This window comes from Eublepharis macularius, chromosome 5 (genome assembly GCF_028583425.1).
Source record: "Eublepharis macularius isolate TG4126 chromosome 5, MPM_Emac_v1.0, whole genome shotgun sequence".
NCBI classification, from domain to species: domain Eukaryota; kingdom Metazoa; phylum Chordata; class Lepidosauria; order Squamata; family Eublepharidae; genus Eublepharis; species Eublepharis macularius.
Genome location: NC_072794.1, coordinates 86,829,527 through 86,850,389, shown reverse-complemented (window position 1 = coordinate 86,850,389; position 20,863 = coordinate 86,829,527). Strand labels below are relative to the sequence as shown.

Below are 20,863 nucleotides of genomic sequence, written 5' to 3'. Positions count from 1 at the left end.
TGTACATTTCTTCCAGGTAGTATCCCAGAATCAGTTATGAAAGATGGATGCTTACAATTCTAATTTTAATAGTAACTCTCTTATTCTGTATGATGATTTTAAACCAAGGATTCATTGACCTTGTACAACAAATTTTGGCCTATAGTGACTGCAGAGATTTGGAAGTTCAAAGGACAAAATCTTACACCATAAACACAAGGAAGTAGTTTATAGTTGGTTTCTTAAAATAGCTGTGCAATCACTAACCCTGAGGAATCTCGGGTTTTGATGAGATGAAATGGAGCTTGAAGTAGTCGGAATACAGAGCTTTATAAAAGCGGTGTATAGTGTTGACAGTGCCTAAAATTGGATTCCACAGACCTCCAAAAACAAAATTGAACATAATAGCAACTTTTGTATAACTTAACAGTTGCAGTTCTTTGAGGCATCTATTACAAGAATGGGCACATAAAAACCTGCTATGTACTGAATCAGATCACTGGTACATCTCAGTATTGTCTGCTTTGACTGGCAGTACAGGTAATGGGCACCTCTCTAAAAACCTTTCAGGTAGAGATGCCAGGGATTGAAACTGATTTTTATCTGTATGCAAACCATGTACTGTAGTACTGAGCCACAGCTCCTCCCTATGGTCTTGAATTAAATGGCAGAGAAAATCTTGAAAGTAATACACAATTTAAATATTCTTAATCTAATGAACTTGTTTGGGTTCATGATCAAAGGACAGGGATAGGATGGTAACATTTAGAATTTTTTTATAGTTTAAGGAGTGTTTTGGGTTTGTTTTCTTGTCTGGTCTCCCTCATTTTAAAAACAGGCAGGTAACAAATATACATACAGTCATTCCAAACAGGAATTTCTTTAGGGGTAAATGAAATACGTTGCAGTTCTTTCTGATTCCCCCTGACCCATGTGAAAGAATAGCTGCAGAGGACGAGGGGCTGGAGTGAGAAGGGACACTTCCCTCCCTTTTTCTGCAAGTGCAGTGCTGCTGAAGGGAGAGGAAAATTTCACCCCCTTGTCCCTTCCCACTCCAGCAGCCTCGTAATGCTGGAAATGAGCTTTCTGAGGGTGTGAAATTCTGCAGGAAAACCATGGAGTGGGAGGATCTTGTATCCCTTACAGTAATTACTTATCAAGAATTGGTAACTTCTAATGTAATCATAGTCACCTGTCCATAATCTTTGCACTTCAGAAGCTGTCAATTTAAGAAGCTGACTCGTTATCTCTGCATAAAAGACGCAAGAAATTTTCACTACCCACATATTTCCATGCTAGTTTTGTCTATTGGATTTAAAATCATATGCTTTCCTGGTTATTTGAAAATTATATTCTGGATTGTGCTTCATGTGGTCTAAGACCGTCAGACCGACTTAGTCTTGCATTCCTTCATGAAAAACAGTAGCTGAAGACAGTGGTATTGTGCAGTGTTAGATGCAGAGTGACTCTGCCACAGATGTAGAAGTATTGCAGTCTGTCTCCTATTGTTTCCAACCTGAATAAAATTTTGTCTCCTTTTATTGTCTGTTTTTGTAGGTTGGCTACCAGGCTGGGAGCAATGGCCAGCCACTGCCCTCTCAATATATGAATGATCTGGACAGTGCCTTAGTTCCAGTGATTCATGGAGGGGCATGCCAGCTAAGTGAAGGCCCAGTCATAATGGAGCTCATTTTCTATATCCTGGAAAACATCTCATAGGAGGACTTCATTTTCTGTTCAGACCTGTTCCTGCAGCAGTTGTATCTGAATCATTTGCACTTTAAAACTGGAAAATTAAGCTTTTTGTTAACACTATTATGAAGGGGTGGGAATGGGGTGGGGGTGAGAACAGTTCCATAATTCTGAATTGTCTATGCATTTGTCAGTGAACAGAATCAGGGCAGCTTCTATACTACAAAATGGCTATGCTATCTTTGCAGCTAATATACTTCTATTACAGAATAGAAATCAACAATGGTCATGGTTTTAAGACAACTTCAGTCATGTATTCAGTGCTCAAACAGGTGCAGAAATCACACTGGAGCATAAATAAAAGGAATTGTCAACATTTGTAATGTTTGTAGATGAACTTACTATGAAGAAACAATCAAGACCTCCATTCTGACCTCATTATACTGCTGTTTGTGATTACTTTCTCTAGACATTTTAGTATCATTTACATTTAATTTTGACCAGATTTATTGGTCAAAGTACCTTTGAGACACAGTGGGATACTCTATAGAGATGTACAGAACAAGTAGTATGTCCAAGGGTACCCCAAGACTGAGAAAAACAGAAGTGTATCTCTTACATTTAAGTTTGCAGGGGGTATACATGTGTGTGCATAAATAGGATAGCTTTACTTTATTTTTCTTTAAACTGTCCCCTCAGATGAACAACCTTGGAAACAACTGCATCAAATTTTCCTTCTCTGTGAATTGCAAAAGAATCTGTCACAGGCATGATACTTGTTAGCCTTCAAGAGCAGTTACGTGAGGTACCTCTTTTCAGTTGGTCCTGCTTTCTTTAAAAAAAGTAACATCCTCCCTTGAGTGGTGCATATTGTACTTATATTAGCCCTAGCATTAAGCCTGCGCTTACCTAACTCTTGATAGTAGCAGCACCATCCTGTGAGAACTAGAATAGTTTGGCTGCTCTTGCATGTCTGGCTTTTACTTCAGGCTGGAAGGCTTGCACTCCACCTCACCTCAGAGGAGAGCAGCTTGAGCCCTCTTGCTGCAGCATACAAAACTAGTCATGAGCATAAGCATTACATCTAATTGTCATCTCTGAGAAACTGACAATGAGTGAGAAAAGCTGTATATATATATATTTAAAAAAGCAAGTTTAGGTTTCCCCTGAACAGCTGCTGTTCTGATTAGTTACCACCTAGCTACAATGAGATAATAGACAAAGAAATTAGGGTTAACACAAAGGCAAACAGATCTGAAACTGGAGCAGCATCTGTGGTTGTCCTTGTCCATCAGCAAGTAAACACAGTAAGCGCTACAGGTCAGCTCTTAAGAGAACTGCATTTGTATATAACAATAATGGCTACAGTAAATAGCAAAGTATAGTTCAATATACACAGAGCTCCATTTGTGAGTAAATGGCTATTGCTTGTCTAAGCTTAGTAAACCCTGCTAACAGCCTCTGGTAAACTGCAGCAGAGAAACTGAAGGAGTCAAGGTTGTTTGAACTAGGTCTAAAATTAAAGGGCAGGAGAAGTTAATCCCTTTAAAATGAACGGCTACTTTCAAAGGCTCAGTTAATAGCTGGCCACGTTATGCATAAATAAGGTTGAAGTTCTTAGACTGCTGCATCTGCACAAACGTAGGTGCTTATCATTCTACCACTCATCAGTAAGCACCTAGGAAATCCGTTGCAGAGCAAGGGTCTTATCCCTGCAGATTAGAACCTTCTTACCTGTCCTGGTTTTTTCTTTTATATAAAAATGCAAGTTGGCGTTTACAATTTCCTCCTTTTTGCAACCGTCTGCATTTAGTTTTACTTACAGAATATCCAGAAGAATTTCATAGCTGCTGTATTTTTACTTCAAGAGATGGCATTCCACTGTTTTACCACAGAATCAATTAATTCAGTACCTTTCATCTTGCTTTAAGTTAGTGGGGGAAAATAAGACTGAATTTTTCCTCCTTTCCCCTACAAAAAAAAATCACTTGTTTGGGTTATGTTTGTGCAAAATGGTATTGCCTGGTTTGCTTCAACCATAGCCTTTAAAATGACCTTAAAAGTACCATATTGTTAAGAAATGAGTACTTGTTTAAAGAAAAAAATGTACTTTTAAAAATTCAGTTAACACTGCAAAAGACTGCATATTATATTTTTATTTTCAACATGTAGTTTTGTATATTAAATTTATTAAAATTAAAAACTGCATATTGTATTGTCTCCATCCACTTAGGCAGACAAGCAGAAATGCTAGTTCAAGAGTAGACCTATCTTTGTATGGAGGAAAGTCTGCACCTCTTCTGCCACAGGCTTATTATTCTCCTACATGAGCTCTCTCTAAGGACCCGCCTGAAGATGAGGAAAAACATGCAGGCAATTCAAGATCCATAGAATTACACATTGTAACCATTCTAGAACACTTAGGTGCAGTATTCTCCTACTTTACTGCTACCTTCCATTTGAAAGGGAAGAGCAAAGGCAGATGGCTCATAGTTAGATGCTGTTCATAGCCATCACAAATATGGTGTTGGGCACTTTCAAAGGACTGATTAGGGTGTTACACTAAAACAAGAGTGTCTGTGCACATACAGAGAAGGTGGGAGATGTAGCAGTAGCTTGAAGAATTTTTCCTTGCAGGCAATTAAGAAAAGAGCAATATACAGGCATCTGAGTAGCAGCTGCTTGACCTAACTTTCCTGTGCACAAGAATAGAATTTATTCCAGGGCTAACACCACAAGATATTTTGCAAGATAATATACCACCCAACTAGTAAAATAAAACTTTACCTCTGAAAACATGTCCTTCCTTTGCATAAGGGAACAGTAAATACACCTTAAGTAACATTCATACTAACGATATCTACAAGGCTTTAAGGCAGGACAGTCTGTCAGTGAGTAATCTAGGAGGAGGTGGCAGTGATTTCACCCTCCCTGCAGTTCCTTGTGTTGTGGTGTATTTTGTTCACAAGAGTCTTCCAAGCCTCCAAGGATTTTTGTAACAAACAGCAGCTCTTGGAGAAGGAGACAATAGGGTAAGATCTCATCTGTCAACTCCCCCTGCAAACTTTTCCACTACCTCCAACCCATTATAAATCTTTAGTACCTTCATTACCAGTAGTAGACTTACAAAGTTTACCAACACATACTATATGATAGTTATGAAAATAGATGTTATGTTCAGTAGTGCATTCATTGAACATCTTTGGTGCTTGTAGAAGCTTTATGTGTACTCAGTCCATTCTGCAGCATTTAGCATTTCTGAACCTGTGGCGAAGATAAGAAAATTTAACATTTCAGAGGATAAAAATTCATAGAAATGTCTGGCAAAACTTAACAAATCATGGACCATCAACTATTATACCTGTATACCTAATTCACTTTTAATGATAAACATAGAGACCCCCCATATTGTTCATATCCCTAGGAGCAACCTACATAGGAACTTCAGATACTCCTACCTTAGATGCAACTAGTGTTCAAGAACTAGCCAGTTTTCTGTAATTGTTTGAAGATCTTGTCCGCTAAGTGGCTCCCTGAGTCTCACTTTCACTTCTAGTTTTCCTCCAGTGGACTTCCTGCCATCCAAAACCTACACACAACAGAAGCTTTAATCACAAAGGCTGCAACCCAACAAACTGCAATTGTTTCAACATGTTTTTTTGGGTCTTCTCTCGAAGAAGAGTTTCCTTATTACTTAAGCAAGACTTTATAGTCCTCCTGCAGTCAAGGAAAGTATCCTTACACTGGAGCAAAATAGTAAAGAGTCCAGTAGCACCTTTAAGACTAACCAACTTTATTGTAGCATAAGCTTTCGAGAACTACAGCTCTCTTCGTCAGAAGAGAGGCATGGCACCTCTTCACTCTACAGCAAGGTTTCACACACACATTTTGCCACTACTTCCATTCTCCCTTCCTGAACCCTACTGCTACTCCAAGGGATCTGATTGGGTAGCATGAGCTGGAAAAGGAGGGGGGTTTTCAGCTATGTTAGAAGGAGATGGAGTCCTAATGGAGAGCCGTTTTAACACGGGCAGGTGAACTAGGGAAAGTTGGCACGGAGGTTTGTAAAGTAGATACAGACTCTCAAACAGGCCAAAGAAAGGGAATAGAACTTCTAAGGAGAGGAGATTTTCCCTACCCAGCCAAACAGGGAGGTAACGGTGAAGAGATCCTTGGCTGGGTGTAATTGGAAACTGCCTGTGGAGACCTTCAGATTCAGTTAACAACTGAAGGAAAGCACTGGTGTTTGGAGAGAAGGGTATTGGGGTACTAGAAAGTTGGTAACAGCACTCCTAACTCTAGAAGAGAGAAAATTCTAAAAGTATCAGAGTGCTGGGGGGAAAGTAAGGGAACCAAAGCCTCGAAACAGAAGCCTTCAAGTATCTGTGAAGAGCACAAGAACTGAAGTCTGTGCATATTCTGTATATATTGAATTACCTCAGAAATTTTCAACCCCTGATTTCACCTGACCTTTCACCTCTAAAGTACATAAATTAGTTATTTTTGGAATTTTAAAAACACCTCTGGTGCCATTTCTGCTGTTTAAGGACAAGGGAATGTCATAAACCCTTAGGGTATACTAGAAGAACCAAAACTTAGACAGTGGTTCCCCTCCACTCACCAAAAGGCCCTTCTCACTGTTTACTTCTAAAACAAAACAGGTACCTCAATTATTTCTCTAATTTCACATTCAGATTCCAGTTTGTCCAGTTTCAAGTGTGCCATTCCTACTTGCTTGTCGCTTCTGAAAAAGGATCTGGGAAGAGGGCAGTTAATCAGTGGAAGAATTAGGTTCTTCACTTACAACTGTGATTGGAAACAGCAAAATATTACCACAGTCCTATGGACCTTGCTCCATTATAAATTAAAAATGCTGAATATGCACAACACTCCTATCTACAAATCTAATTCTCAGCATGGCCCCATGTGTAGATACTTAAATCTGTTGACCAAGGCCATGTAGACTGCGGGTCCCTCAGGTATGTTCTTGCAGACCTGAGGGACCCTCAGGAATTGCATACAAATCTGAAATGTACCAAAGATGGAGGGGGGTTAAATTCCCCCAAACACAAGAGCATTGTCTACACCCGTGCTGAGCAATGAGGGGAGAAAGAGGAGGCACAGTTGGGGGGGGGGGGTTGCAAGCAGACAGGAATGAGGACGAGGACTGGGAGCTGCCTTCACCCATCCACCCATCCCATGAGAAGGGAGGGAGACAAGCCTGGAGACAAGGAAGGGCTGCAGAAGCATAGGCAGGCAGGCAACCAATACAGCAATTAAGAGAAGAGGCTACTGATGGCTAGCTGTGGGAGAGAGACAGTGTTGGCTATAGATACTGAGGAAGGAAGGTATGGGTGACAGGGCTGAAAATGAGCAAGTGGGCAGAGGGGAAAAGTGCAAGAACAGCAGCAGAAATACAGGCAACAGGAAAGGGGAGCAGTCCGTAGGCAAGGCTACAGGAAAGGGAGAAGACGCTAGAGAATGAAAGATGAAGCTGCAGTGGGAACTGAGGTGTGTGAGAATTGCCATCTCCTATGAGGGTCCCTTTTGTATCTATTCTGCAGCTTAATCACTTACACTCCTATCAAACAAATCAAGTTACCAGAAATTTTGAATTCACACTGCACAGGAGGAAGGCAGTTCTCTAAACTATTCAAATTGATGCAGTTCTTGGCATCCGTTGTCTGTCTTCTATCCTAAGCAATCGTGTCCCAACCCAGAGTCCTTGTGATGTTTAGACTAATATTTACTTTACTGATACAGAAAGGTACACCCTATGACCTCAGTATCACACAAGTAAGCCTGAGCTGTAAAACCTTACATTAGAAGCTAAAAACTGATCATTGTTATATATCAGCTACACATAATCCCTTATTTAGCCAATTCTTGTGGCCAAGATGGTGACCCTTTCTAATATGATCAACTTAATGATAACAACTATATTGCAAATAAGAGCTCTTTCTCCTTAATGGTCAGCCAGTGGACCAGATGACATTCATTTTGACACAGGGTAAATAAAATTTTGTTGGCTTCCTTCTAGTGCTGTGCCCATACACCAGCTTTACCCATGGCTGTAGTGAAACAGGCAAGATCTCCCCCTGTCCTTGCATGTCTTTTCTTTTGACAGTGGTCAGAATGGGAAGTGTCTCCGCACCCTTGAGTTTAAAGGGGTCAAATGCACTGCATCAACATGCCTGGCAAGGAAGACTGAATTCTACAACTGAAGTGATCAAGCACAAGTGGAACAAAATTTTAAGGGAGATACACTGACCAACCCTGAATCTCAGTGAAGTGCCAATCTTTATACATAGCCTGGATGCTAAGAATATGTAATTCTTGGGACTTTGCAGTCAAGAGTTTGCATTTTGTAGGGGGAAATTGCAATAAGCATCAAAATACAGCATTTGCTGGCCAGTGGGAGAATAAGTCAACACCAGTAATTTGACTCCACTATAAATATTCAGTCATTGGGTTGGAATGCATTTCGGTCTCTGGAGTATGTCTTAGTCCCCCATTGCAACCCAAAATTGCCCCCCTTCCATTCATGCAAACCTTCCACTGGATCCAAGACACTGTAAAGATCATAAAGAATGATCCACCATAGCCAGGAGATTGCTTTTCAAGAACTCATTTTGCCAAAACACTTCCTCACAGATTTTGCATCATGAGTTCAGCCTACCAAAAAAAATCTCCAAATCCTCAAAAATAAAGGAAAGTATCTATAAGGCAGACGTATGCAAAGGTTATAATAATGATTTTCACATTCCCACAATACATTCCCACCAAGCTTGTGGGAAATCTGTAGAATTTGAAATTTATAAAGGGGGGGGGGGGGAGAGAGAAATCGCATGAACTTAATTTCATTTTGTGTAAGTCCCTAAGTTGCTTTCATTAGGCGAAAATACTTACCCTTTGTGCAAAATTTCAAATTTAATGCCTTTGGCCTGAATTGCTCTTCGGAAACCTCTGTGATTTCGGTTAATGTTCAACTTGAATAGCTGATCATATTCTAGAAATGAAGGCAAGACGTTAAGATGTACAGAGGTATTAAGGGCACGTAGAGCCAATTAAAACGCTGAGCAGGATAGCGGCTGCAGTCCTCAGGGGGGCTTTACCATCTCCAAGTGCACATGCAAGGATATTTGCCAGGGGACACTTTCAAACAGGTGCACGTTTGAGACGGCACAGATTGTACACCATGCACACTGCTTAATGTCTACATTAGATCTTGCTCTCCTTTAACGAAGTTCAGACATCAGATTTCAGCCTCACATAAAATCTTGCATTTTTCTTTCCACAAAGCTCTCCATCTTGCAGCAAGGCTTCTGCTCCAATCACCTCTCTGACCCACAATGGGGATGGCACAAGGGGCAGAGCACTCTCATGGCTCAACATTTTATTCTGTCCCTAATGTTAGCCTGTGTATTCCTGCCTGCCATATTCAAGAAGTCTTTAAAGAGTCTCTGGTGCCTGGACCACATCCAAGAAAAATGTATTTTAATATTCGCTTTCATGCTATTTCACATATGGCTTTTTCAGGTTGAACTGCAAATCTCACTTCCCCCAACTTTCCACTTAGTTATAATTTGAGATCTGCATGAGAACAACTAGCTTGACCGACTTCCGGTTCGGGGTAACGGAGAGACCGACGTGATTCGGAGCTCCGGATCATCTGAGGTGCTGTTTTTTGGGCTGGTGGGGCTTCCAGATCACCCACAGCCCCCAGGTCTTAGTCAGAAATCCGGCAAGAACACTTTTAGCCCTGAGAGTGAAGGGTCTCGGTGGGTGGGAGGCTCTGAATTAAGGGCTTCTCCCCCAAGCCTTGAGATCCTCCTCGGAGAAGGGTGGCCAAAATCTCTGCAGCAGCTTCGGGAGTCATTAAATTGACATAGGCTCTTTGTTCCCCGAGCCTTGGAAACGGATTTGAACAGATTTGGACGTTTGAAGCAGTGAGTACATCCCAAGAAGTCTGTATTAAGTTAAGATTACTATCTCCCCCAACGGACCGTTTTACTGAATAAAGACTTAAATTTTAAAAGAACTAAAGACTGCGTTGCCAAGCTGAAAAAGTATATTAAAAGACTGAGCAATTTAATTGGAGTTTTGAGAACGTGAAAAAGCTAAAAAGAGCTAAGAAGAATATTGTTTTGCATACCTGTGGTTGGGGAGATAGCGACGCGGTGGGCGGATCGTGGGAACTGGAAGGTGTGCCGTGTGACAGGAAGTGGAGAACAATAGATGGAGAGGAGATAGAGAGAAAGAGCGGCGCGGGAGGTCAGGAAGAGCACGAGGACCCGGAAGAAAAATAAAGCTGGAAGAGGAAGTGAAGTACCCACTATTGAAAGTAAGGGAAAGGAAACGGAAGTAGAGGACTCACCATTGAAAGTAAGGGAAGATTATCGGTGTGACTGTATTACCATAGAGAAAGATCGCTTGACATTTTGAACCATAGAAAAACATCGCCCGACATTTTAAGGGTAAGGGAAGCCTCAATTGCCATTTTAACTGAGGGCAAACGTCAAAAACTTTTGATATATAAAAATAGAGATTTGAACTAAAAAGAAGACAGAGTTAAGAAAGACAGCTGATTCGTGGGGACCTAAGGCAAGTCCGATGGCCTCCAAAAAAGAAAAGGACTGGCAGGCTGCTATTGAAAATTCGGGTAAGAAAATAACAGATGGAAATAAAGAGATTCGGGAGATGATACAAAAATTACAGCAAAATCTAATGACGGAAATGAAAGAAGCAATCAAATCGGAAATTATGGAAGTTAAAAAGGAGATGGAGGCAATAAAAACAGATTTACAGAATACTCAACAAAAGGTGCAAGAAACGCAGCAGTTGGTGCAGGATGGGGAGAAAAGAACAGAGGCTATACAGAATGAGACCATAGGTATGGGCGAAAGAATAGTGATGATGGAATGCAAAGCAATGGACAGACAGATTCGCATGAGGTCAGTTCCGGAAAAAATGGATGGATCTGCCCTTAAACAAGTAGCTGAAATTTTGGCAAAATTTTTGGGGCAAACAGAGGAGGAAATGATGACTCATTTGGTTATCGCGTATAGAGTCAACTCAAAATATGCGGAACAAAAGAGCTTACCAAGAGATATTATTGTCCAATTGACCACAAGGAGAATGAAGGAAAAAATTATTAGAAGACACTTTGAAACTCCACTGGAGGTAGCCAGGACACGGATTCGAATTATGAAAGAAGTACCACGTAAAGTACTCCAGGATCGGAAAAAGTACAGAGACTTAACACAAAAGCTAAGGGCAGCGGAAATCAGATATAGACAGGAGCTACCGGAAGGAGTGACTTTTGAATTTCAATCAGGGAGACAAGTGATCAAATCGAAATATGCAATGGATGTCTTTCTGATGGAAAATGGAAAAGACTTTCCTAGCTCAACTAGATTATAATTATGGAGTACAAATTAATTTCATGGAATGTTAATGGACTTAATTCACCCTCTAAATGTAAAGCTGTGTTACATTGGTTAGCTAAACAAAGAAGTAATTTGATTTGTCTACAAGAAACTCATATTAGGGATCAAGATGTTAAATATTTGATTAACAAAAAGTTAGGAAAACAATTTGTCTCGGCAACAAAGCAAAAAAAGAGGGGAATTGTTTTATATATAAAGGAAGAGCTACAACCCAAATTAATTGTGTCTGACAAAAATGGAAGGTACCTGGCTGTGGAATGTTTATGTAATGCAAAGAAAACTATGGTACTTGGATTATATGCGCCAAATGGCTCCAAAGACATATTTTTCAAAGACTTACAAGAACAAATGGAGCAGTGGACTTATGACCAGGTAATTATAGCTGGAGACTTTAACGGAGTGGTAGATTTGCAACTGGATAAAAGTCTATCAACAAGTAAAGTAACGACGGGGAAATTACCGAAGTCTTTTTTTGAAATTCAGGAACAAGAAAATTTAGAAGATGTTTGGAGAAAATATAATCCTAAACTGAAGCAGTATACTTTTTTTTCAACTAGTCACCAATCTTTTTCGAGAATTGATATGATCTGGGCGTCTAAAGAACTGGTAGTGTTTACAAAAGAGACTGATATATTACCAAAAGTTAGCTCGGATCATAATCCAGTGATGTGGAGATTTGGAATGAAATACAAGAAAAGGAGATGGAGAATTAATGAGGATCTTTTGAGTGACCCAGAATGTGTTGAGGTGTTGAGAAAAGAAACGAAGTTTTTTATTCAGTCTAACGTGGATAAAGAGGTGCCAATGCACATGGTCTGGGACACATATAAAGCAGTAATTAGAGGTGTTTTGATGGATTTAAATGGCAGAGAGAGGAGGAAAAAAGAAGCGAAATTAAAAGAGATACAGGAAAAAATTATCCAAGTTGAACAACAATTGAAAAAGAGACCAGGTAAAAAGAAATTGTTGTATGAAATAAAGTTACTGCAAGAACAGATTAGAGCCATGGAAAATAAAGAAGTGGAGTGGGAGTTGAAGAAAATGAAGCAAAGAACATTTGAAGGTGCTAATAAACCAGGGAGATATTTGGCCTGGCAATTAAAGAAAAAGAGAGAGAAAAGAGTAATAAGTAAGATTACAGAAGAGGGAAAGGAACTATATGATCAAGGATTGATTGAGAGAGCATTTTACAAATATTATGCCAAGTTATATCAGAAAAAAATAGTGGATCATGAAAAGATAAGAGACTACTTTGACAGGATTGACTTACCAAAGGTACCGGAGAAGTTGAAAGAGAAGCTTAGTGCTGAGATATCAATAATGGAAGTGTTACAAGCAATACAAGCTACTACAGTTGGTAAAGCTCCGGGACCAGATGGAATTACTGCAAAATTTTACAAAGTGATGGCAGAGGACTTGAAACAACTGATGCAAAAGATGATGAATGGAATATTGGAAGGGGTCGAGATGCCAGATACATGGAATGAGGTTAATATTACATTGATACCGAAGGAGACATTAGACTTAAGTAATGTTTAGAATTATAGACCAATATCTATAACTAATAATGACTATAAAATATTTGCAAAGATACTAGCAGAAAGACTTAAGACTTGGCTAGTGGAATTTATTGGAGAGGATCAAGCCGGCTTTTTACCGGAAAGGCAAATAAAAGATAACTTACTAGTGTTGTTGAATGCTATTGAGTATTATGATAAAAATCCAGGGAAGCAGGTTGGTTTTTCCTTTGTGGATGCGGAGAAAGCGTTTGACAATTTGAACTGGGATTTTATGTTTGCAACAATGGAAAAGATGCAGTTGGGAGAGAAATTTATACAAGCAATAAAGGCAATATATAAAAACCAATCTGCAAATATAATTGTTAACTTGGATGTAACCAAAAAGCTGGAAATAAGAAAAGGAACAAGACAAGGGTGTCCGCTTTCCCCACTTCTGTTTGTAAGAGAAGTAATTCAGTAAGAGGATTGAGGACTAAAGGATTTGAATACGAAGTAAGAGCTTTTGCTGATGACATAATGGTGATAGTGGAAGATCCAATAGAGTGCATGCCAAAACTGATGAAGAAAATGAAGGATTTTGGAGACGTAGCGGGTTTTGTAATTAATAAGGTGAAGTCCAAAATATTGTGCAAAAATATGACTAAACAACAACAAAAGGAGCTGATGGACAAGGTGGAATGTGAAGTAGTAAACAAGGTTAAGTATTTGGGAGTGGAAGTGACAGTGAAGAATATTGACTTATATAAGAATAACTATGACAAGTTATGGCAACAAATAGAGAAAGATATGATTAGATGGAATAAAATGAACTTGTCATGGTTAGGTCGTATTGCAGTAATTAAGATGAATGTTCTTCCAAGAATGATGTTTCTACTACAGACAATACCTATTGTTAAAGACAGTAAACAATTTGAGAAGTGGCAGAGAACGATGTTAAACTTTGTTTGGGCTGGAAAGAAACCCAGAGTTAAAATGAAAGTACTCTATGATGCGAAAGATAGAGGAGGATTACAATTACCAAATTTTAAATTATACCATGAAGCGATATGTTTGGACTGGTAAAGGAATGGATGATATTGAAGAATTTGAAGTTGTTAGCATTGGAAGGATATAATAAACTATTTGGAGGGCATGCATATCTATGGTATGACAAAGTAAAAGCAGACTCTATGTTTCTACATCATTATGTCAGAAGAAGTTTGTTTGTTGTATGGACTAAATACAAGAAATATATAGAAGAGACTATACCAATGTGGATCATCCCTGCGGAAGTAGTAAATCCAAGAACAGAATATGCAGGGGAAGACTGGTTGAATTATAAAGAAATTCTTGAGATACAGCAGAATAACTATATGCTTAACGGTAATGAAGAATTGCCATTCCAATATGGATGGTTTCAATACATGCAGATAAAAGACCTATATGAGAAAGACAAAAGAAAAAATGGTTTTATACTACAAAACTCTGAAATTGAGGAGTGTTTGCTTCAGGGGGGGAAGAAAATAATTTCTAAAATATATAAGATATTATTGAAATGGTTTACAGAGGAGGAAGTTGTTAAAGTGCAGATGGCCAAATGGACAATAAATTGTAATAAGGAAATTTCAATGGAAGCTTGGGAAAAAGTTTGGAAAAATGTAGTTAAGATTTCAGCATGTACCACTGTGCGTGAAAATGTATATAAAATGTTGTATAGATGGTATTTAACACCGAAGAAGTTGGCCAATGGTAATAGCCAGATGTCTGATAAGTGTTGGAAATGTAAACAGCACGAAGGTTCATTCTATCATATGTGGTGGACTTGTGATAAGGCTAAGCACTTCTGGGGGGATATAGTTAAAGTTATGTCAGATATTTTACAAAGGAATATAAATAAAACCCCGGAATTGCTGTTATTATGTATGAACCTAGAAGATTTTGATAAAACGGACAGAGTTATGGTGTTTTATATGATCACGGCAGCCAGAATGTGTTATGCACAGATGTGGAAGACTCAGGAGATACCATCTATGGAAGATTGGATTTTGAAAGTTTTGAACATGGCAGAAATGGACAAATTAACAAGGAAATTGAAAGAACAAGAAGAATTGGACTATACATCAAGCTGGGAAAAATTTAAGAAATATGTGGAAAAAAAGTGGGACACGAAGGGGAAATTGTGGTCTTTGGAGAAGTAGGGGAGATAGAAACTTACGTAAGCTTAAAAAAGGGGGTATATTTTACTATATGTTATGGGATTAGTATACTTACAGGGGATATGTATGTAATTTTGTTTTACTTAGTTAGCATATGTACTTATTATTACTTATGTAATCTTTATATTTTTAACTAAGATAAGTAATATAGTTAGACTAGATAGTAGGCATAATATAGATATATATTACATTAGTATTATAGATTTTATGAATTTATATGATATACTTTTTAGATTAAGTTGGGTATGGAAAACTGCGGGGAGTCACCAGAAAAGGGTGGGGGGGAGGAAAGGATGGGGAAAATGCAATGGGGTGAATAATGATAATGATTTTTATGTTTATGTTTGTAAACCCATCCAATAAAAATTCTTTAAGAACTACTAGCTTGACCTATAAGCTTAGTTCTTATACTAGTTGCTAATAAATTCTTAAGGAATAATATGTTATTAAGCATTTTAGAATACCTCCAGCTTATTAAATAAGAAAGTGAATTGCAATGGGACCAAAAATTTTGCTGAAGCTCATCCACTGTGTGCTAAAACATTCAACAACCAACTCCTAGAAATAAAAGGAACAGATGGGCAGTAATCACAGTTAAGTCCCCAGTGTGTACAGCAGAGTTCACACAAGGGCACTTGCTCCTTATTTGTGCACTTCACCTATCCCCTCTTGTTGAACTTACAAAACACAGGGGAGTTTTAACACTCACTTTGTTTATTCTGCATAAGCCAATGCAGCAAGAAAGAAAAGGAAAAAAAAGCAACTCCCTAGACATGTTAGGATCAGGCAGGACACAATGGCCACTTTATAACTTGCCTGATGTGAGCCCTTGAGAGATATTCAGTGACCATTGGCTTAGATCCTATGAATGTCACTTTAAGAGAGAAGGCTAAAAGGTCACTGGCATGCCCACGGTATCGGATTCAGTCCTGGATTTCAACTATGTCCAGTGAGCTGAAGTAAAAGCAAAGTTACCCCTTTGAGTCTAGCTTTGATAGCCCAATTGAAGACACAAAAAGTCAGAAAGTTACATACCTGGACAATTGGTGTTTTTTATCACAGATGTTTTACTTTTCTGAGCTTGCTCCTGTTATAAGAAAAGCAGAAAAACAGATTTACCTAAAAAAGCAACACAACTATTTATTTATCCTGTAGCATTGTCTATAGAAATGTCCTTGACACTGTATGGAAATGTCTTTGATACTGATTGTACTGATCTCACACTATGTAATCTGCCTTGAGTCTCAGTGAGAAAGGCATACTATAAATAAATAAATAAATAAATAAATAAACAAATAAACAAACAAACACACTGCATGTTACAGTGTTAAGATTCAGCAGATGTTGTAAATTTTTGTCTGCTTTTTGTCTGAGTGAAAAGTCTACAAATGTTTGAAGCTATTTGCAGCAGTAAAATGTAAACAATCCATTCAAAATGCAATGAAATGCAAATATTTGAAATACAAACTTTCAACATACAGATGATAGAAAGAGATCTATATGGCATGGCAGACCAATGCTAGCACTGGAAATCAGCTCAGTGATTTGGCTTTGCTGCAGGACAAAGGCTGTTGTATTCAGCTTTCAGCAGGATCCCCAACAAATCTGGCCTGGAGAAAAATTCCTTTCTTACCCCAAAATGGCAATCGGCATTATCCTGGGCATATAAGAAAGGCCCACAAGAGCCTAGTACTATTTCATTCTTTCATGCCCTCCTTCTCCCAATCTGTGTACATTTGTACAGAGTCACAGAATCATCATTGTTGTTAAGTGGCCATCTAGCCTCTTTTTAAATACCTCAAGGGAAGGAGAACCAACCACTAGGAGTGTGCCCTTTGGGTTTCCAATTTGGGTTCGGCCCGATTTGGAAAGATTCGGGGTTCCCAAATTGGCCCCAGCATTGCTGAGCCAATTCAGGAAACCCAAAGCAAAGCTTCCTGAAGCAATTTTTATCACTTCAGGAAGTTTCGGGCAAAGAGCAACACTTTTCTTGCCGCTTGGAAATGGCAAGAAAAGTGTTGCTTTCAAAACTCCTGCCACTTTACAGCTGATGGGAGTGGATTCCCCTGTCATCAGCTGAAAAAAGCCCTTTAATGCTGGGCATTTAAACGTCTTTTTTCAGCTGATGCAAGGGGAATCCTCTCCCATCAGTTGTAAAGCTGCCGGCATTTGAAAGCAACACTTTTCTTGCTGTTTGCAAAACAACTTTGCTACATCCTCTATGTGAAAGCCCTTCAAATACTTGAAGAGGGCTATCATATCACCTCTCAGTCATCTCTTCTCCAGGATAAATATACCCAGCTCCTTCAACTTTCCTCATAGGACTTGGTCTCCAGATCCTTCACCATTTTTGCTGCCCTCCTGGACATTTTCCAGCTTGTAAACATCTTTCTTAAATTGTCGTGCCCAAAACGGAACACAGTACCCCACGTGAGGTCTAACCAGAGCAGAACAAAGTGATATCATTACTTTGCATGATCTGGACACTATATGTCTCCTGATATAGCCTAAAATTGCATTTCACAGAATCATAGAGTTGGAAGGGGCCATACAGACCATCTAGTCCAACCCCCTGCCCAGTGCAGGATCAGCCTAAAGCATCTAAAGCATTTGCCATTTTAGCTTCTGCATCACACTGCTGACTCATGTTGTGTATAATCTATTAAATTCTCTAGATCCTTTTTACATGTACTACTGCCAAGACAAGTTTTCCTCAACTCTCCTCTCTTAGGATTCAAACACATAAAACAGATATGATGTTCCAAAGGCCACTGGTGATACTTGCTCACATTAATTTTTTCTAACACCTATTGTGGTAAGGAATCATAATAGTCCCTGCTGTCAATAGTGACAGTACAACAGGAAAAGAAAGAAGAATTTCTAAGTTTGCCTTTCCTATGGAAATGAAGCCCTAATTCAAATCAATTTGAAGGCCATTTTATTTATTTGCTATGTAAAATGTGGGGAGCCATTTGTGACATTTCTAACCCAATTCTTTTCTTTTTAGCCCACTGCTGATCCCTGCCTTCCACTTTTCTCTGTAATCCTACAGCACATTCTCTTTTCCTCTGTTAGCAATACTTCATTCTCTCTCCCTATCTCATAGGTTCTCTTTGCACATCATACCACAATGACTTCGTTCTGCATTCCTCTCTATATCTCAGTTATTTCCCTCTTTTCTCTGCTATCGTACCTACCCAAAGGTCTTTCTACACATCATTTCAGTATGCCCATTTTTTCCTTTGCATCACCTCAGGCTTCTCAATTTCTCCATTTGTTATACCCTTTCTCTCTATGCTAGAAGCTTCCTTGCCTTCCATCTGTGTCATTCATTCTTTTCTTGCCTCGTGAGGTTCTACACCCCATGTCATCTCCTATCTCTTTCTTAAGAGTTTTAAGGTTCCATTTCTTCTCCCATTTCTTCTCCTCTACTGGATGACTTCCTATACTGGCCCTCTGATGCATGCACCAGCATGATATATGCATTTCCAAAAAGTGTTTGTTGCACTCACCTATAACATTTAGATGTAAACTTTAAAAATGTAATGTGAGAATCAGCACAGCAGAGTTATATCTGAAGAAGTGTCAGATGCAACCTTGCTGTGCAATATGGGTGTCCAGTTCCAACTGGCTGAAAAAAATGGTGCCAACTATACTTCAGACCTCTAAATTCAGGGGAATTATGAAGTAACATATTATAATTCTTTTGATCATGTTCTATAAGCTAGATCAGACCACATATTCCCACACAGAGGTAGGAAAAGCCACAGAAAGTAAGCAAGTGGAATAACTCCCCATGGGGCTGCAAATAGTAAGGAAGGGATCTGTGGTTAACTGGTGGGCCTTATCTTGTACAAATGTGTATTAGAGTACATGCTTGGTATTTTAAATAATGGGGAGTATCAAAGATTTACAGTTCTTACTCTACCATGGTAACCATCAAATGTTCAGACTGAACAGATAAGGTACTATTTTGACATGTGATGCAGTTTAGCAGTTAGGAGAAAGGAAAGGCCTTGCAGTATACTCACTGCGTTAGGATAATGAAATTCAAACTTTACAAATGCATCCAAGTCATTTGGTGCCACACCTGAGCAAAGAGAAAAGTTCTGTCAACTAAACAGCTCTTGTAAAACAAAGCATAGGCTTCCCTCCAGACAACCTACCAGTAGATTCAATATCAATTCTAAATCCAACTCAATATTAGTATTCAGCTACAAACAGTCAAGGCTTTGAAGACGAACTGCAAAGAATGGACCAAATAACATTTTTATTAACCATTTTATGATCACAAGATTATAAATGATTTTCTAGGAAAGGACAAATAGAGTCCTGTGTTTAGAAGTAGTCTTGCTTGCCTCCCAAAAACCTGATAAAAGGTCAAACTCAGATTTATTTAGAGAACGGGCTATAAAATGGATCTCTTAAATAAAGAAATGGTTGCAGGAAAACTGAACATAAGGTAGAAACTAAAGATAGGGATGCACACTTCAAACAGTTACGTGGGCCATAATAATCAATAGATTGGAGTCTAAGGGGGCCACCCCATAATGTCATCTGGCTCCACTATGGCCCACATAACTGTGTTGAGAAGTTTCCCATCGCTGAGAGAGGGCGAGGTCTGAAGACTGCTTCTCTGCTCATGCCCACTTCTAGACAGGAAATTTCTCCACTGCACCTGAGACTAGGGTTTCAGTCAACAAACATGCAAGCTCCTGGGACATAATAGGGAAATTTCCCAAAGGGAATATTTGAGAAGCAGTACTCTGACATGGCCCTCCCTGGAAATTCTCTATTGCATCCCTATGTTCTCATGCTCCCTCCCATCAAAGTTTCACTACCCATATCCAACCCCTAGGAAACTCCATGCACACATTCTTTTCTCCTCTTCTCTGAACAAGAGACTGCACAAACAGTGCTTTAAAAAGGTCAGGAGTCAGCATGACAGTTCTTATTTCTTTCCCAGGAAAGTATGACTGTGTGGGGAATTCTTAACACGCGTACCAGGATATTCTTTCCTTCATAAATACACGTGTAACACTCTTCTGTGCCTCTCCAAAGAGCTCTCCTTAAGCATACTATTTAAGAGTTACAAAACATGGACTTAAAAAAAAAAAACCTAGATTGGTCCACATAGAGTGATTTTCGATTTTGACAGTTAAGCCTGTTGGTTCAGTATGAATGAGTGGCAATTCTCTGGTAATTCAGGAATCATGAGAAAAGGTTTCACTTACCTGTAACTGTTGTTCATTGAGGTCTTCTGTGCAGGCACACATGGGACTGCATATATACAGGCCTGTCGATTGGCTGGTTCTGCAGCTTAAAATTGTCTAGGGGTGCCTGTCCCCTTCCAGTTTGCACACGTGACTGCTTCCCCTGAAACGGCCCCCAATCTGGGAGAGGCAGTGCCCCTAACCCTCAGTTTCTCCTGAACCACCAGACTCTCCAGGTAAGTATAGAAGAGTTGGGGTGTGCGATTCGGGATTCTGATTCCAGAAAAAAATGAATCAGCCCCATTTGGAAAGATTCAGGATTCCCAAATCAGGCCCAGCATTGCTGGTCCAATTCGGAAATACTGAATCAAAGCTTTCTGAAGTGGTTTGGATTGCTTCAGAAACTTCGGTCAAGGCGGAGCAGCCCGCAGCAGTTTTCTGGCTGTTTGCATTTGCAGCATTTGCAAACCCGAAGTGGGAAACCCAAATATTTTTTCGTATATACACCCCTAGTAAACAGCGCAGGGCAGGAAGGAGGGCATATGTGCCCCTAAATACTACATTTTATGTATGGATTTTCATAAAATATGGGTCCATGCACAAAGCTGCTAGCTTGCTTACTTTCCTAGTAGAAGTAATGGCCACCAGAAACGCTACCTTCACTGACAGCAACCTTAAGGGACAAGTGGCCAGAGGCTCAAATGGCTTTGACATCAGCTTTGCCAGAACTAGCTATAGTGACCATTGAGGTACAATCTTGGATGTTGGTGGAAACATATTATGTAGCCTTTTAAGGAGAAGTTTAGTAGTAATGT

General features: G+C 39.3%; 2 protein-coding genes across 10 annotated transcripts in view; one reads left to right on the top strand and one right to left on the bottom strand.

Moving 5' to 3' along the window:
* The window catches only part of ZFYVE9 (zinc finger FYVE-type containing 9), a 147,317-nt gene extending 145,267 nt beyond the window's left edge, over positions 1 to 2,050 (top strand). For all 4 annotated transcript variants that reach the window (XM_054979126.1, XM_054979125.1, XM_054979123.1 and 1 more), the window contains one exon: positions 1,537 to 2,050. In XM_054979126.1, coding sequence (XP_054835101.1) covers positions 1,537 to 1,698 — 162 coding nt within the window. In that variant the 3' untranslated portion in view covers positions 1,699 to 2,050. The remainder of the gene's footprint in view (positions 1 to 1,536) is intronic.
* Positions 1 to 20,863, bottom strand: part of CC2D1B (coiled-coil and C2 domain containing 1B) — a 77,937-nt gene that overhangs the window by 3,098 nt on the left and 53,976 nt on the right. For 5 of the 6 annotated variants that reach the window (XM_054979127.1, XM_054979131.1, XM_054979128.1 and 2 more), the window contains 6 exons: positions 18,867 to 18,925; positions 15,871 to 15,922; positions 8,581 to 8,680; positions 6,337 to 6,427; positions 5,130 to 5,260; positions 3,812 to 4,935 (listed from right to left, as the gene is read on the bottom strand). In XM_054979127.1, coding sequence (XP_054835102.1) covers positions 5,141 to 5,260; positions 6,337 to 6,427; positions 8,581 to 8,680; positions 15,871 to 15,922; positions 18,867 to 18,925 — 422 coding nt within the window. In that variant the 3' untranslated portion in view covers positions 3,812 to 4,935; positions 5,130 to 5,140. Of the gene's footprint in view, positions 1 to 3,811; positions 4,936 to 5,129; positions 5,261 to 6,336; positions 6,428 to 8,580; positions 8,681 to 15,870; positions 15,923 to 18,866; positions 18,926 to 20,863 lie in introns of those variants that run through there. The other variant, XR_008596999.1, reaches the window with a different exon arrangement.